This window comes from Geotrypetes seraphini, chromosome 15 (assembly GCF_902459505.1).
Source record: "Geotrypetes seraphini chromosome 15, aGeoSer1.1, whole genome shotgun sequence".
In the NCBI taxonomy this organism is placed as follows: domain Eukaryota; kingdom Metazoa; phylum Chordata; class Amphibia; order Gymnophiona; family Dermophiidae; genus Geotrypetes; species Geotrypetes seraphini.
In genome coordinates, this window is record NC_047098.1 from 43,998,511 (window position 1) to 44,016,650 (window position 18,140).

General features: G+C 40.6%; 1 protein-coding gene across 2 annotated transcripts in view; it reads right to left on the bottom strand.

The window, feature by feature from the left end:
* Window positions 1-2,729: 2,729 nt before the first annotated feature.
* The window catches only part of RNFT1 (ring finger protein, transmembrane 1), a 57,350-nt gene continuing 41,939 nt past the window's right edge, over window positions 2,730-18,140 (bottom strand). The window contains exons 8-9 of one of the 2 annotated variants that reach the window (XM_033921641.1): window positions 14,019-14,137; window positions 2,730-3,384 (exon numbers count right to left, since the gene is read on the bottom strand). In XM_033921641.1, coding sequence (XP_033777532.1) covers window positions 3,312-3,384; window positions 14,019-14,137 — 192 coding nt within the window. In that variant the 3' untranslated portion in view covers window positions 2,730-3,311. The remainder of the gene's footprint in view (window positions 3,385-14,018; window positions 14,138-18,140) is intronic. The other variant, XM_033921640.1, reaches the window with a different exon arrangement.

Genomic DNA, 18,140 nt, shown 5'->3' on the forward strand with positions numbered 1-18,140 from the left:
GGGGGTTATTGGTGACGCACAGTGAGGAGTGGTGAGAACTGTAGAATGCTATAGTAAGAAAGCCACAACAGGAGCTGGTTAGGAACATGAGCAGTAAACTCTCGAGCGGCGGCTGGGTAAATGACCTTGGAGGGCACGCGGGCTGTAGTTCGAGGAGTCCTGGTCTATCTCAACTTCAGTCCTTCTACACAGCATTGTCCAATGCAAGGCTTGAGGGTCCATGGCTGTGCAATTCATACTCTGATTCTTCCCTCTCTCCTTAAAGAATGACACAGGGATGGTTTCCCATGGAAATATTAACCAAAGATGAGATGTTATGAGCCCAGAGGTCCTAGTGCTCAACCCCCCTTTCTCATTTTGTTTCCATGTATGTACTACATATTTACATGAGCCTCTTATTAGATTCATTATAATGTATTACAACTCGAAAAGAATTCTGTTTAATCTTTTTCTCCAGAACCAATGCACAACTACTTGAACTCTATTCTAATTGGCATCATGATATACTTTGATGTACAGTGTTACAAGGTGAAACAAATATTGTGAAATATATTCTTTAAAAAAATAAAATAAAAATATATATATATATATAACTTTTTATTATGACATTAAGAACAAAGCTAACATACTCTCATGATGGGTATGATCATCTTTCTGTTTTCACCAATTTTCAAATCTACTGTCTTTTCTGAATAATTAAGGGGTCCTTTTACTAAACTGCAGTAAAGAAATAGGCCTTGATGCACCCTTATGAAAGATTTTTATCACGGCTGTAAAATGGCCCTTTTTTCCCCTAAATTTTGTCTAATGGCCTTGGGCTAATGTTGCTATTAGCATGTGGTCAACTAACTGGTTAGTGCAGGAATGCCTATTCTCCAGCTGGCCCATCAAATAAAAATGAAAAATATTTTAGGGCACTGTTAGTGCATACAGATTTCTAAATTGCTGTAGAACAGTGATTCCCAACCCTGTCCTGGAGGAACACCAGGCCAATCGGGTTTTCAGGCTAGCCCTAATGAATATGCATGAGAGAGATTTGCATATGATGGAAGTGATAGGCATGCAAATTTGCTTCATGCATATTCATTAGGGCTAGCCTGAAAACCCAATTGGCCTGGTGTTCCTCCAGGACAGGGTTGGGAACCACTGCTGTAGAATACCTGAATGCATTTTGTTATACTCCTTTTTTTGCAATGCATTAGGCACATGTTAGCACCTTGCATAGTTTAGTATAAGGGCCCCCAAGAGAGAAATGGTTGCCAATAATTTGGTCCAGAATAAACAGAGGACTGAAATTGTTCTCTCAAATGTTATGCTATTTCCCTGGAAAGACGGCTCTAAGCTTATTTTCCCAATTACTATCAAAGGTATTACTCTACAGTCAATAAGTAGCATTAAGATCCTAGGGGTCATCTTTGACCATAAATTAACCTATCATGACCACATTTGTAGTATTGTTAAATCAACATTTTTCAGACTTCGTCAAATCCGTTCAGTTTTGAAATTTTTATGTCCCAAAACATTCAACATTTTAATTCATTCCTTGGTAATCTCTAAAATTGATTATTGCAATGCTTTATTCAAAAGAATAGCCTGAAATGAAATCAGACATTTACAGATTATTCAAAATGCTTCTATTAAACTTATAACGAAAGCTAAGAAATTTGATCATGTGACACCTCCTTAAGAAAGCGCATTGGCTCCAGTAGCTCACCATATAATGTATAAACTGTAGCTCACCATATAATGTATAAACTAAGTCTGCTTACTTTCAAATCTTTGCTATACAAAACTCTTGGTTTTATTTATAAATTACTGATTCCCTACACCTCAAATAGATTATTGAGATCAAACGATCAACATTTATTAATAATTCCCTCACTTAAAATCATTAATACACCACGGCAATTCATTTTTTCTGTCACAGCCCCCAAACATGGAACTCACTCCCTATCTATTTAAGGGAAGAACTTGATTTGGACAGATTTAAGAGCAAATTAAAAAGCTTTCTTTTTAAGGATGCATTTGATAATTAGAAAGCCTGACTAGTAGCTTTATTTCAATTGCATTTCTTTACTTCTCTGAAGTACATGATCTCTCCCTTCCCAGTGTAGTTTCCCATATATGTCTTATTTACTATCAAACAACTTGTATTTCTTTTCCCTTTCTTTCCTTTTGTTTTAATATGTTTGTAATATTAGTTTTTAATATGTCTCACAAGATTTAATTTGTGTTGTCTATTTTGTTGTCCCCTAAATTTTGTAATTTTACTGATTTGTACATCGCTTAGAATTTTGAATAAGCGATCAATCAAATTTATATTAAACTTGAAATTTGCACAGATCCATTCAAATTACATATTCTAAAATATCTACCTGTGGCTCGTTTCATTTCTCTGACAAAATTCCTTAAGCATGGTTCCATTTTTTTTAAATTCAACTATTTGCTTGGCAAAAATAAACTCATAAAATACTACACAAGAGCAACAGTTTAGATTTAGGCTGCAAGTCTTAGAAGATAATGTTATGTTAGATCAGCAGCATAAAAGGAAAATAAAGTTTAAAAAAAATTATCTTATTTTGATCTGTGGAAAACAATACACCAGCGCAAAAAAAAAATCTCTAAAGCTTGGTAGTTGGTTCAGTTTGGTTTGTTGCTTCCATATCTTTCTATTGCAGAAATATTTATAGATCTTGTGGACCCATACTTAAACAGTTAGAATAGCCTTATTTTCTTATGGAAATCTTCTTTTAAATTAATGGCTACAATTCAGTATAGTATCATGTTGGGTTTTTTTTTTACTAGTATTTTCTAAGAGGTGAAGAGAACACTTTTTACATTTTGTAATACCATAGGTAATAATACAAATGTTTCTCCCTATATCAGAAATTTTAGCTCCTAATTTGTATAATTTCTTTCAACTTATGAGACACAATTTCTACATTTTAACTTAATCATAGGTAACTTAAACTTACCCCCTCTTCTACAAAGCCACACTAGTGGCTGCCGCGCGGCAACAGCCCCGAAGCCCTTTAAATCTCTATGGGCTTTGGGGCCATTACCGTGCAGCTTTGTAGAAGAGGGGGTTAATTTTTTAAAATATTCAGATTTAATAGTTTAACTGTAAAGAAACTTTTTGTGTTTAACTTTTATTGCTACTAAGAAAATGCATTCTCTTCAGTAACAAAACAACAAAAAAGGTGCATTTTAAATTCAGTTCAGTGGCTGAGATTGTAAATGGGGAATCACTCAGTAAAGCTGAAGATGCAGAGAGGTGCTTCCATCTTTCCATTTATAAACACACTCTGAAATCACAGTTCTGCACAGAGGACATGTCTTTTCTCTGTTAAACCACAACAAGATGCAGTCTTCACAGAAGATGTGCTACAAGAAAAATAAATGGTTAGCAAGAATTTTTTCCACATTCATGGTTGTAAAATTGGTTGTTTCCACATAGTTAACAGTAGGGCTTTAAGCTAACATGGTTTGTGCGTTCCTGTGGTAAAGAGCTGATTAGCTATCGTGCAGCATGTAGGACTGCACCCTACCATGGAGGCTGAACAGCAAAAACCTACCACCAGGTCTGAGGCTGGTACAGAGCCACTGTGGTAGGCATCAGCCCCTTCTACTTCCCCTCTGCCCTACTCCAGCATTTGTCCCATCCCCTATGAAATGACTTGACCATGACAGAACTGTTTCCCTGGTGTCTAGTGGTACCCTGCTTACCCCTCCGAACCCCCTTTCTAAGCCCATTGAACAAGGCAGGAGTAACGCTCACTCGCTCCTGCCTCTAGGCCAGTGTCTCACAAACTTTTCCAAGACATGGCACTCGGGGCAGTGGCTGGAGGGTCTCCCCGCATGCGCAGACCATGACAAGATGATGTCACACCGACATCCACACAGAGGCCCTCCAAACGGGGCCCTGAGCTTGTTGACGCTAAAATTACCACGCTGGTGGGGAGGTGCAGTGAGGAGCGGCGCCAGCTGACTTGCCTACAGGATGTGCCTCTCGTGGCACACAGTTTGCGATACACTGCTCTAGGCCACCATTGAAATAACTTGGGTAAATCCATTGCTCATTCCTAGGATAAGCAATATAAAATCTGTTTTACTACTTGGGATCTACTGTGTTTCCCCAAAAATAAGATAGGGTCTTATATTAATTTGTGTGCCAAAAAAATGCACTAGGGCTTATTTTCAAGGAATATCTTATTTTTTTTTCATGTTCAACAATCCTCTCTCCCTTCCTTCTCCACTCCAATTCTTCCTCTTTCCTTTCTCCCCCCCCCCATCCCCCGCATCTTTCCTCACCTCTCATCCATCCTCTTGTGCAGCAGCTTCTGGTGCCTCAAAACACAGCGGCAACCTTCCCTCTGCAGCATCAAGATGTATCAGTTATCAGTGACGTGGCAGAGGGAAAGCAGCTAAGCAGCCCATTCAGAGCATTGCCACCGCTGCTGTTTTGGATTCTTTTGGAGTGGAGTTCCGCTACACCAGAGGGATGGGAGGGAGGGATCGAAAGATGCTGCAGAAGGTAGGCCCAGCCCTGGTGGGGAAGGCTGTGAAGCAGCCCATTCAGAGCGCTGCAGCTGTTTTTGGAGGCCTCGGGAGCTGCTGCACATGGGAGGGGGGAGAGAGAGAAAGGAAAGAGGAAGAATTGGGGTGGAGGAGAGGAGATGATTGGCAAATCAGGCAGCATTAGTGTCAGATGGAGTCGGGTGGTTTTGGAGGTCGATGTTAACTAGGGCTTATTTTCAGGGTAGGTCTTATTTTAGGGAGAAACACGGTAGCTAGGTACTTTGGACCTGGGTTGGAAACAGGATGCTGGTCTTGATGGACCTTTGGTCTGTCCCCCTATTACACTTCTTATGTTCTTATTTCCACTCATCTGTGCCTATCTGGAGGAATGCTATAAAAGGAAAAATTAGTTCTTGCCTGATAATTTCATTTCTTTAGTCCCTCTAGACAGGAACAGGACCCACCTATGTCTTTGAATTTGGTGTACATTTTAAGTGAAACTTTCATCGGTTGGGATGTTTTTGGTAGTCTAAGCTGCAGTTTGGTAAATGTATAATTTTTCCAGTATTTTAACACAGCTGTATACAAGTGGGGAGTTTCCTGTTTGGTTCTGGGCAACAGCATTTGGGTGTAGGCATTAGGTGAGGTGCTGTCTGTGCTTAGAGGGTTGTGTCTGTTCACTTTGGGTTGCATTCCTGCTTGGTTATTCAGTGACTGGCTTTAGGAGGAACTACATAGCCTAGTTATAGGTATTCAAGTCAGTTTGTTCTCAGTCTCCACCTGCTGGTAAAGGGACAAAACCCACTCATCTGTGCCTGTCTGGAAGGACTAAAAGATAGGAAATTATCAAGTAAGACCTAATTTCTCCTTTTTCCTAAGATCCATTGTTTGAAGGGCATAATGGACTGATGGGATTTGTAGCTGATTAATATAGTCCTCTCAGCGTATTCACACACCTTACATGTTCAGGTGGAAATGTGCTCCCTGACTTAATGTTGATGTGTTAGTGGTGAGCATGCACCCTTTGGTGGCAACTACCCTTAAATTTTGGGATAAAAAATAAATTGTAGGTTCCTTTCATAAATATAGTTTAAATTTTGAAAGGGAAAACTTTATTTGTTAGCTAGCTTTCCCCCATAGTTTTAAACTTCAACTTTCTGCTAGAGATAAAAATTTTAAATGTCACAGCCTATAGAATTAACAGCTAGCAAAGAGCATGAACTAGCTCAGCCTTCATTCTCACCCACCACATTACAACTATTCTAATTAGGAAAATGGGAGTTGATTAGATCCTTATTACATTTCATTACTTGAAAGAATCACACTAGATAAAGCATACAATATAATACTAAGGTGCTTTATACTAGTCTTAATATTCCTAGTATCTTAACAAGATTTAGGTAAAGAGCTCAATAATATTAAGATGTAGACAGTAGTCCAGCAGCAAAAGGTTTGCCATTCAGTCTTTAGCATGTATGATTATCTCCTGGGTGGTGAGAGGTTATATGTGTTTGCTTGATGCAAAGAGCTCCTAGCTCTTACAGAACAAGTCTGTTCTTTTGAGGCTAGAGAAACTGAGGGAGATAGACTTATTGGGACATTGTAGAGAAATCCCAGCTCCATTCTGGTGGGACATTGTAGAGAAGTCCCATCTCCAGTCTGGTAGCTCCTGTGCTGCCTTAGAGAAAGGAGGTCTCATAAAAGGAAAGCATCTCCCTGGTGAACTAGGAAACAATCCTGTACCCAGGATCTGCCTACCAGGAGCAGCAACATCCGCTCACACTGAGGATGTCTCTCCAGGAGGGAAGTTAGGACAGCTGCAGTAGTTAGTGATTCGATTAGGCATATAGATAGCTGGGTGGCTGGTAGGCATGAGGATCATCTGGTCATTTGCCTGTCTGGTGTAAAGGTGGTAGCCCTCATGTGTCACCTAGATAGGATTTTAGATAATGCTGGGGAGGAGCCAATTGCCTTCTACAGGTAAGTACCAATGACATAAGAAAATGTAGGAGAGAGGTTCTGGAAGTCAAATTTAGGTTCTTGGTAAGAAGCTGAAATCCAAATCTTCTAGGGTAGCATTTTTGGGAAATATTTCCCATTCTACTTGCAGGACAACAAAAAGCAGACAGAGCTCTGAAGTAGAGAATGACACGGGGACAAATTTGTCCCTATCCCCATAGGACTCAATTTCCCTGTGAGTTTTCTCTCTGTCCCTGCCCCATTCCTATAAGCTCTGCCTTAACCACACAAGCCTCAAACACTTACGATTTTAAAGTGTTTTGAGGCTTGTCCAGATGAGGATGGAGCTTGCAAGAATGGGGCAGGAACAGGAAAAGAACTCGACGGACTGGAAAATGAGTTCCCGCAGGGATGGGGAAAAATTTGTCTCTACTCTGAAGCCTCAATATATGTGGTTGAGATGGTGGTGCCGGGATGAGGATTTAGATTTGTTAGGAACTGAGCAACCTTCTGGGAAAGGAAGAGCTTATTCCGAAAGGACAGATTCTACCTTTAACCAGACTGCAGGTGCTAAAATTTTTTTTAAAAAGAGATAGAGCAGCGGGGGAAGCTGACAGTTACCCAGGAATATGGTTTGGTGTTGAGCATCCTTGACGGATACTATTGAAACAAAACACTTGCGGCCATATTATGTAAACAGCGCTGTAAGTTAGGCAGCAGTAGGGATCATAAGCCTTGAAAAAACCTGCTGTAGGTGAAACATGTTGGCTCTTATTTCCCTGAAAAGAAAACCACAATTAAAAGCTAAGTACCCTTGAAATATGCTAGAAGGGTTGTTAAATAAAAATTTAAAAGTAAAGTTTGTTAGTAAAAATTGATAGCAGCTCCAGTGAGGAGGCAGTACATAAAGCCTAGGGCAGTGAAAACATTTGAGCCCAGGTGGTACTTCTAAGGAGTTAGGGATTATATATTGGAGGTGAGGAGTTTGAGATATATACTGAGCTTGGTATATATCTTGGTGAGAGTTTGTAAAGTTCTGTGGTATAAGAAAAATACATGCTTAATTATTTTCACATCCTAGTTCATTCATCTTTTTGCAGTTAAGATAGTTGATAGTCTATTTTCTCAAGGTCAGGGCTTCTATATGTGTAATTTTGAATAGGGATGTGCTTTCATTTGGTAAAAAAAAATGGCAACATTTAATCATTCAGGTGAGTCCAAGAAGTACAGAGGATTTGGAAACATCAGGGATCATTTCAGCCCAGCAGAAGGATTGCCAGAATCAACTGATAACCGGTGAGACTATTCAAATTCCCAATCTTTCATATGTTATTGAAAAACCCAGAGAAGTAACACTGGACTCAATCTGGGATTTAGTTGCTGACCTAGCCAAGTCTGTTAAGCCCCAGCTTTTGCAGCTGGAAAATAAAATTACTCTTCAAGAAAATGATATAAACAATATAAAAATTGAGGTTGATGAATCCAAGAACTCAATTCTGAATATACAACAGGAGTTAAAAGCATCAAAACAGCTTAATGAAGCAATGGTAAAAGATAACATAAGTTTGCGCAGAAAATTGGAAAATTTGGAGAACTTTTCTCGTAATAATAATCTCCGTTTGATTAATTTTCCTAAGATAGCCTCTGTGACACCTAGAGATATGATGAAACGTTATATGGTAGAGATTTTGGGTATTCCAGAGGATACATTACCACCACTTACTCAAGTATATTACTTACCAATGAAAACTACTAAATTACCACCTAAACAACAGGAGGATAATCAACCACTTAATGTTTCTGCAATCTTGGAACTTTCGGACAGAGAGCTAGCATCTCCGGCAACATTGCTTCTCACGGTGGCCCTTGCACCAGATAAAAACTGGTTGCTTAGAATGTATTTTAGGAATAAAATGAAAGAATTTCTTGGACATAAAATATTAATGTTCCCAGATTTGGCACGGGAAACCCAGAGAAGAAGGCGAGAGTTTCTTTTGATGAAGCCAGGTGTTATATCTCTTGGAGGGACCTTTTTCCTACGACACCCTTGCAAATGTGTAATACAGTACCATATGAAGAAATATGTATTCTTTGAGCCATTCCAGTTGACAGCTTTTCTGGCAGGAACTCGACTGGATGAAGGGAAATCAAGAGAGGTCCAATTGAATAAATGATATCCTTCCTCAGCTAAGGGACTTTGTTTTCCTAATATTTGATTTGATTTTCGTCAGTATCTGTTAATATGTCCGCCTCATCCATCTTGGATCTAATTTTGAGGACTTGAGCTGAATTTAAGCTAAACATTTATTTTATTTAGTTGATTATTATGTATTTTACCTATGAGTATTATTTTTCTGCTTTTCTTCAACTTTCTGTACAAGTGGATACTTGATTTATAAAATGTAAAATTTGATAAATATAAAATAAAAAAAAAAAAAAAAAAAAAAAGATAGTTGATAGTCTATTTTCTCAAGGTCAGGGCTTCTATATGTGTAATTTTGAATAGGGATGTGCTTTCATTTGGTAAAAAAAAATGGCAACATTTAATCATTCTTTACTCCACCTGTAAATTTAAGGAAGGCAGAAGCAATCTCCAGTTGCTCCTACCTATCTGCTGCTCTTTTTCAAATAGCCAGTGTCATTTTGCTGTACTGATCAGCCAGACTAATTAAAAAACAAAATAAAAAAAACAGCTGATTTGGGATAGGTCTTACTATCTTCTCACTTTAAACTAGTTGGGGAGGGCATTTAGGGCTAGATGCACTAAAGTCAGCAATCATTGCTAAACCTGTTTTCACAGCTTTAGTGACAATCGCTTTTACCAACCCAATGGACAAAATGTCTCACCACATGTTTTTCCCCTCACTCACCACTTTTCCAATTTGGCCATGCAAGTTAGCTAAAGCCCCATGCAAAGTAGCCACGCAATTGATATACTAACATTGCTTGGCTATGCAAAAAAAAAAAAAAAGGTTTTTAACTATCAGAAAAAAACAACTGGTCTACACCTGTTAGTAATTGTTACCAACAAGTCTGCCTGTGGGTTGTTTTTTTTATCAATGGCACACACAAAATATCTGTCCCAGTTAAAAAAAATAAAAAAGGAAAAAAGTCCCCCATCGCTGATGACTACCCTCCCCAACAACCCCAGGAATTCCCCCCCCCCCAAATGAGAGAAAATTGACAGGAAGCCCCCCCATCCCCTACCCTCTTAAATTAAAAATAAGGTAAGCTTACTATAAATTTCAACTATATAATTTTGCTAATAAAAGCAGCTGCTTCCTCGCCAATCATAGAGTGGAGCGGACTGGAATTACCACGTTATGAGATTCTCAAGGGATATTATATCATAAAAGTAAGAACATTTGTGAAATAATGGATCAGTTTTTATGGTTCTTGTATGCTTCTGAACCTGATGGCTTAGATGGAGCTGTTTATCTGGATAGTTTGGATTTGCCGAGATTGAATGACAAGGAACGTAGTTCTCTGGAGATGCCTATTTCCTCTGAAGTTGATTGGGCTATTCAGAGTTGTCCTTTGGGGAAGGCACCTGGCCCCGATGGACTACGAGCTGAGTTTTATAAACTGCTCGTGGAGGATATTGCCCCTCTATTCGCAGAGAACTTTAATCTCAGGGTGGCAAATGGCTTCCTACCTAGACATTTCAACATGGCACAGATTATAGTGCTTCTGAAGCCCAGTAGAGATCAGACTTTGCCAGAGTCCTGTAGGCCAATATCCCTACTCAATTTTGAAACTAAGCTTTTGGCAAAGATTTTGGCCAATCGCATGGCTAGAGTATTGCCATCTCTAATCTCGGAATGTCCCATGTCTAAGAACATCCACAGGATTTTGATGGCTTTGGAGAAGGTGCAGGCGAACAGGACCCCCTTCCTGCTCATTAGTTTTGATGCCGAAAAGGCTTTCGATCAAGTGTAGTAGGGGGACCTGTTCACTGTGCTCAGGACCTATGGGGTGGGGGCATTCTTTTACAGTGCTGTTCAGACTTTGTATTGTGACCCAGGAGCTCAGATTCTGCTCAATGGGTTGCTTTTGGTGCCCTTTAAAATATACCAGGGGCAAGACAGGGATGTTGGGTACTTACCTATTTACCGATGTGGCCTTAGAGTGGGATTATTTTTATCCTTTGCATCTGCTGTATCTTTTACATGCACAGCTTCGGGACACTGGGAGCAGTGTATTGTTCTGACCCATTTGGGCAGTGTGGAAACAGGTGGATCTTGTCCCCAAAGAAAAAGAACTTATTAGTATGTTAATGCCATTGATAGGCAATGCAACCTTTCCACTGGGACTCACGCCCTCTATTTTCAGCAAGTGGAGGACTTGGGGTATTTTCCAATTTTGTCACATTCTGCAGGAGGAGGGTATACTACTTTCTTATGAGACATTGATTGCTAAAGGGATCCCATCCTTGGGGGCACACTTTGCCTATCAAAAAGTTTGACATTATGTGGGGTTCCTTTCTTGGGAGTTTGAGGTTAAATCTGAGGAAATCCTGGAGGCGCTAGTGGAGGCCAGACTATCGGTTTCCTACTTCCATAGCGGCTTGTTTAAAACTTTTCCAGTGAATTACAGCATTGGCAGAGGGATCTAGAGTAGTAACACTACCAATATTGCTGAGGGCTCTCAAGGGCATACCGGTAGTGGTGGGTAATGCAGAATTACAAGTGTCATTATCATACTATGATGCGTGCTTATGTCCCTCCAAGTCAAGCTTATTATATGGGAACTGTTGACACACAGCTTTGTATAAAATATCATTCTGCTACGAACTCCTATGTGCATGGTCTGTGGGCGTGTTCAACAATTCAGGGTTTTGGGACAGATGTTGCTTCCTTTTTGGGAAAAACCTTAAACTCAGCAATTTCTCTCTCTGTGCCTAGTATGCTAGTTTGTCATTTCTCTTACATATGTATCCAGCTCGGGAAAAATTGTTATTGAGCAAGTATTATGGCATGGGGAAGAAATGTACAGTGGAACCTTGGTTTACGAGCATAATTCATTCCAGAAGTATGCTCGTAAACCAAAATGCTCTTATATCAAAGCGAGTTTCCCCATAGGAAGTAAGGGAAACTCACTTTGATTCGTTCCACCTCCTCCTCCTCCCCCCCCCCCCAAGGCTACCGGCGTTACTCTGTCCCCCCCCTCGAGGCCACCGGCGCTGCTCCAAACCCCCCCCCCCAGCGATCCGGCACCCCCCTGCTGCTCGCAATGCCCCCCCCTGCGATCCTACATCCCCCGCTGAGCACCCAAATAGCAAAACCTACCCCAATTTGGCACCAGCACCAACACACAGGACATGCCGGTGCCCGAAGATCCTCCCTCTTGGCTGGGCTGGGCTTTGAGCATTTGCGCATGCTCAAAGCCTTCTGGTCTCGCTCTCTTCTCGGAGAGAGCGAGACCAGAAGGCCTTGAGCATGCGCAAATGCTCAAGGCCCAGCCCAGCCCAGCCACGAGGGAGGATCTCTGATGCGATGCACAGCCCAGCCAAGAGGGAGGATCTTCGGGCACTGGCACCAGCCTGTCCTGTACGTTGGTGCTGGTGCCAAATTGGGATAGGTTTTGCTATTTGGGTGCTCGGCGGTGGATGTAGGATCACGGGGGGGTGGGGGGACGGGACACGATGGGGGGGATGCCGGATCGCTGGGAGAGGCACTAGTAAATCGAGTCAAGCTTGGTTTCCGACGCACTGATTTTGTGAATGTTTGCTCATCTTGCAATACACTCGCAAACCGGTGCACTCATAAACAGAGGTTTGACTGTATTTTGAATTATTGGTTGTCTGAGCAGCCTCCTTCCGTGTGGTATTGGAGAAACAAACTGCATGCCCTTATGCGGTGGGAGGCAAGAGCTGTATCTGGTTCCCGGAGATGACGTAACTTTTTCCTTCAAGTGTGGACTCCCTATCTGAATGTTCTGACTCCGAGAAGTTGAAGTCAGGTCTTGAATACTTTGTAATTTGGGGGGAGGGTGTTTATTCCATATATGGGTTACTAAACTGTCTTTTTGTTAGAGGACAGGAGGGTTGGGAGGGGAGACCGAGGGGAAGTGTGATCTTATAGGGGTTGGGTGTTTGGGGATATGGTGGGCCTGATTTATTGTTACAGAAATTGTTTTTGTACGGATGTTTGTACTTTTCTTTGATTTCAATAGAAATATTAAATTTTTTTTTAAATAGGCAGGAGGTATGCCCACTCCCTCCTGCCAACGGAGAGACACCCCCCTTTCTTCTCAGGGAAAATAAAAAAGAGGCAGGAGGGATGCCCTCCCTCCCAGTGAGCGATTCACATATGGGCAGAGCCCTAACAGCAGTGACAGGGGAAGCAGTCTCCTATCATTGCTACTGGGGCTTCTTTTTTTTTAATGGCAGATTGTGTGTGTGTAACACCCATGACTGCTCTCCCCAATGAACTGGCACCATGAACTGTGCCCTCCCCTCCTGTGCCAGTGAAAATGGAAAGAGGAATGCCCACTTCCTCCTGCCATGCTGAATGCAAGGGGAGGGGCCTTTGGCATCTGAGCCAATCAGGGCCTTAGGCCGCTCCCCATGCCATCACATGATGCACCAGGGAGGGAAAGGCCCACCATTGTGGACAGGCAGGTCTATGAGTGGATGAACTAAGCTTCCTTCCTGCTCCAACTTCTCTGAAAAGGTACAGGGGTGGGGTTTCGGGGGACCTCCGGTGGTAGGAGTAGGCACCCCTCCTGCCTTTCTTTTTGGGGGGGGGGGGGTGAGGGGATGTTTGAGGAGTGCCTGGCACAGGAGTGGGCACCTGCCAATTTTTCACCGGGGGAGGGGGGGGGGAGATGCTTTTTTTTTTTTCTTTTATGTGGCAGATATTGTGCGTGTGTAACATGCACAGCATCTGCTCATTAAAAAGAAAGAAAAAAAAAAAAAAGTTTCCTGCTCCAAGCAGCTAAGTGGCTGCTTCCCCTGCCGGCTCTGCACAGTGATCATGAGACAGCAGAGTCGGGGATTACTACGAACATTTGCATACAAACTTTTTAGTGCATCAATAGCTCTTTCTGAATTGGACAAAAATTGGATCGGTGCAGACCTACACGTTTTTACCGATCCTCTTAGTGCATCTAGGCCTCAGAAGCCTGCCCTTCCCTGACAACTTCCTAACTTGCATTCATATGCTGTTATTAAGCATGCTTAAGCATGCAATTGAAATTTGTCATCATAGCCTGCCCCTACTTTAAACCCATGGATGGTATTAGAAGAGGCTGGACATCATTTTGGTTTGCTTTGTCTTGTTTAGCTTCATATAAGTAAAATAAGCAAATACCTCTCTTTGTCTTGTGCTACCACTCATTTTGAAAGCTAGGCATAAATTACCCAAATGGAAAACTGCATCAATTTTAGGATGTTTTATTAATATATTGTTAGGGCTATAGCATAGAACATTTGTCAGTGACATCCTGGGGACTGCTATGAGACATACATATATATGTATAGTGAACAGGAAGTCAAAGTGTTCCTAGTTTACCATCACCAGTAAACAGCAAAGTTTTACCTGACAAACAAGAACAGTTGGTTTTTTAAATTCAGCCTGGCAGATGGAACAGATATCATCAACTTCGGTACACTGGCTTTTACTGGCAGTAACTCCATATTGCTGGAAGAGAACATAACCTGTGGTAGCATTAAAGGAGACAATTTTCTTGGAAAGATAACATCTAATTACAGAAGTAAACTTTTCATTACTCTCCAAATGGGAACTTTTTATATTTCAGAAAACCAAACAGGGACTCTGCTGCTGTGTGGGGGAGCAAATTCCCTTAATCCTGACCTCTGAAAGGGGCCCAGGCCTGACTAAAAAGCTATCCTAATATGGTTGCTCCACAGTTCTGCATCTCCCTCCCCTCCTTCCCTGCAATAAACCCCTCTCAAGGAATTGCCCACAGTAGCAACTCACACACTACCTATGGCTGATCCAGAAAACTCCCCTCTGCTATGTCTTCCCCCACCCCCATGTAATTTCCTGATGTGGCAGAGGAGAGGTTCCTAAGTCGGCTGCAGGCAGTATGAGAGAGTCGCTGCTGCTGGCAGCAACCCCTTGAGAGGCTTCTGAAGTAGGTGGGGTGGGCAGGATGGAGGGGATCTTATGACTGTTTGCCTGGGTCCAGGCCCAGCTTTGTCTCTTGGTTGCCCTGGCAGTGAACACTAAGCCAACATTTAGTCCTCTATTGATCAAATCTGATTTATTGTAACCTTAGGAGGATAAATTTCATTCCTTTATTTATTGAAGAAAATGGCCTGTTCTCAATCCACATAAATCATGCAGTCTTTCACAATGCTTGCCTTTAGCACAACTGTAAGGAGGCATTTACATTAGTGGGTCTAGGTTGGAGGAGGAAAACAATGTGTAGATTCCATTGAAATTTCAACCCCCTCTCAGCTCTGTTACTTTGTATACTTCAGCCTGCTTTAAAGTCCATTGCCACTTTATACTCAGTTCAAAATTTTGTCATCTTGCCAAGCATTATAAACATTTTTTATCAACAATTTAGAGCAGTGATTCCCAACCCTGTCCTGGAGGAACACCAGGCCAATCGGGTTTTCAGGCTAGCCCTAATGAATATGCATGAGAGAGATTTGCATATGATGGAAGTGATAGGCATGCAAATTTGCTTCATGCATATTCATTAGGGCTAGCCTGAAAACCCAATTGGCCTGGTGTTCCTCCAGGACAGGGTTGGGAACCACTGATTTAGAGGGATTAGAGAAAAGAGTTAAGAGGTCATTTTACAAAGCTGTGCTAACAAGTGGCCTTAGCATACATGAAAGACCTAAGTAAGAGTACGCTAAGGCCATTTTTAGCTGATTGTGCATGCCTATTAATTTGTAAAATGTTGCCATTGGTATGTGAACATTTACTGCCACCTATTTTATAGGCAGTAAGGATTCATGCAGCAGACCCACATGAAGCATGTGACAATGTAGATGTACTGGCCAATGTCTGCTATTCTCCTCCACCCCCCCCCTCCCAAGGAAAACAAAAATATTTTAGCACATGTGTGCTTACATTGCAATATTACTGTAAGACACATCAGTGTGTCCTGCAGCAAGTCCTTTTCAGCTGTGGTAAGCTCGTGCTAGTACTTACCCAGTTTAGGAAAAGGAACCCATAGTGTTTAGGAGGCAAGGTCAAATTATTGGGGGTTTTCATTCTTTTTGTGATGTTTAAAGTAGTGCCTGTCTTTTATGTATTCATATGTAATTTTTAATGAGTGTTCAACAATATATAAGTTTTTATAAATAAATGACTTCTCCCTTTAAAGGTTAGCTACAAGGTCCACAGAGTGGGTGGGGTAATTTGCAAATTGTCCTTTAACTGTGCTTAAAACTACTTATTTCTGCATAAGGAGCCTTAAGCTTTTAAATAAAAGGTATACATTATCTCTATCTATTATAAGTTGGTATGCTACTTTTCTACAAGTTTATATTTAACTCTTCCTTGACCTCAACAAGTCTATTTTGTTAATTGTACCAAATCATAAGCCTTTGGTGAACATTTAGAGATCGCTCAACAATTTTTAATTGAATTTATTTCTATCTAAACCTGAATTGTGAACAAATGCACATGGAAAGAAGTTAAAATACATACTGTGTTACTTACAGCTGAAAATAGGCTTGTTGGCCTAATGATTCATTATGCATTGTTCAATGTTAAGTGATGACTGGTAATTAATGTAATTATTTCACAGTAAATACAAAATATTTGTGCGTGAACACTGAACAATATTCCTTCATTCAATCAGTATTCAACATTGTGGCTTTGAAGCTAGTTGGATAGGTTTCTGTGCTGAGCAACAAGATGAAGGAAGAGCTGCTTCTGCTCATTCTTTGCGAGACTTGAATTATACTATGGCATTAAAGCAATTGTTCTTTCAGCAGTCATTGACTACACAGTCGTTGATGATGCCGTTGACTGCTTCAAAATACTGGTAGTTTGGATCCAGTTTGCAGGATCTTTAACAACAAATTTGTTGAGCCTTTTCTTGTCCATTTATGTCAAGAACTCCAAAGAAGATATAAATTTTCTGTTATACATGATGCCAGACGAATGGAACTGAGTGACTCAGGAGTGCAGTCGAGACGTTTCACAGAATTTGTGGAAGTTAAAGGTTTACCACCCTCTGGACTTTACTTTATTGCTTAATCAGTCTGTCATCAAAAAAGGCCAGGCCAGCTAAAATGTCTGACAAGTACCACAGCTGTCTTATGAATGTTGATGTGGTCTTGGCAACAGCCTTGTTTGGATATTTCTGGAGTTTTGAACTCAGCAAGTCATTGAGCAGTGGCTTTTATACAAAGAGGTGCTTCAAGCCAGTAGCAAATGTAGATGAGGCTAACAAAGAGAACCAATTCTTTGATGCCCTATCTTTCTTTGACAGTAAGAGAAGTGCTGGAACAGAACTATCGTAACACTGTAGTTGGCCTTCACCATCCACTGTGCATGATGGAAAGCCTGAGTGCTTGAAATGATGGCTTTGCTTTATCTCCATCTGGGTAGCCACCGAGAAAAATTAGACGGCACTCAAGAAGCTCCTTATTTTTATTTTTAAAATTTCTACACCGCCTAAGACCTAAGCGGTTTACAAGGAAAACATACATAATCATGTAGACGACATAATACTTGTATTAACATACTAAAACTAGTATAAAACTAGTAAAATTTCAATAAAATAGGCTATCAAAATCTAACCTAGTATAAAGCTTTCACAAACAGAAGCACCGAGAAAAATTAGACGGCACTCAAGAAGCTCCTTATTTTTATTTTTAAAATTTCTACACCGCCTAAGACCTAAGCGGTTTACAAGGAAAACATACATAATCATGTAGACGACATAATACTTGTATTAACATACTAAAACTAGTATAAAACTAGTAAAATTTCAATAAAATAGGCTATCAAAATCTAACCTAGTATAAAGCTTTCACAAACAGAAGCACCGAGAAAAATTAGACGGCACTCAAGAAGCTCCTTATTTTTATTTTTAAAATTTCTACACCGCCTAAGACCTAAGCGGTTTACAAGGAAAACATACATAATCATGTAGACGACATAATACTTGTATTAACATACTAAAACTAGTATAAAACTAGTAAAATTTCAATAAAATAGGCTATCAAAATCTAACCTAGTATAAAGCTTTCACAAACAGAAGCAGAGCATTCCATTTCAGAGGACCCACCACAGAAATGGCTGTTGCTTGCATCTTCTTATAATGGGTTTCACCAAGCACCTCTATTGATAGCTTCATGACAAATTCATATCTTAACCTTCCTTGCAATAGCTTCATGGCAAATTTAGAACTTAATATATGAAAACAATAATCACAGTTGTAATTTTACAAACTTTTCAAAATTATTTATGAAAAACTCAGACCCTGAACCCGTGAATAATAGTGTAATCACACCACCTGAGGTTCAATAGGGGACCATCATAGTTTTTCACTGTCCCCATATACCATCCATATTATATAACAAAATAAATACACCAGGTACTTATCTGAAACGGATGGATAATCGCTGTTACAGAATCGCAGACGTGTGTGATGTGCCAAGTGCAATAAAATAGCAACAATTAAGTTGATTGAAGAAAAATTGACTCCAATGACCCTGTCCCCCG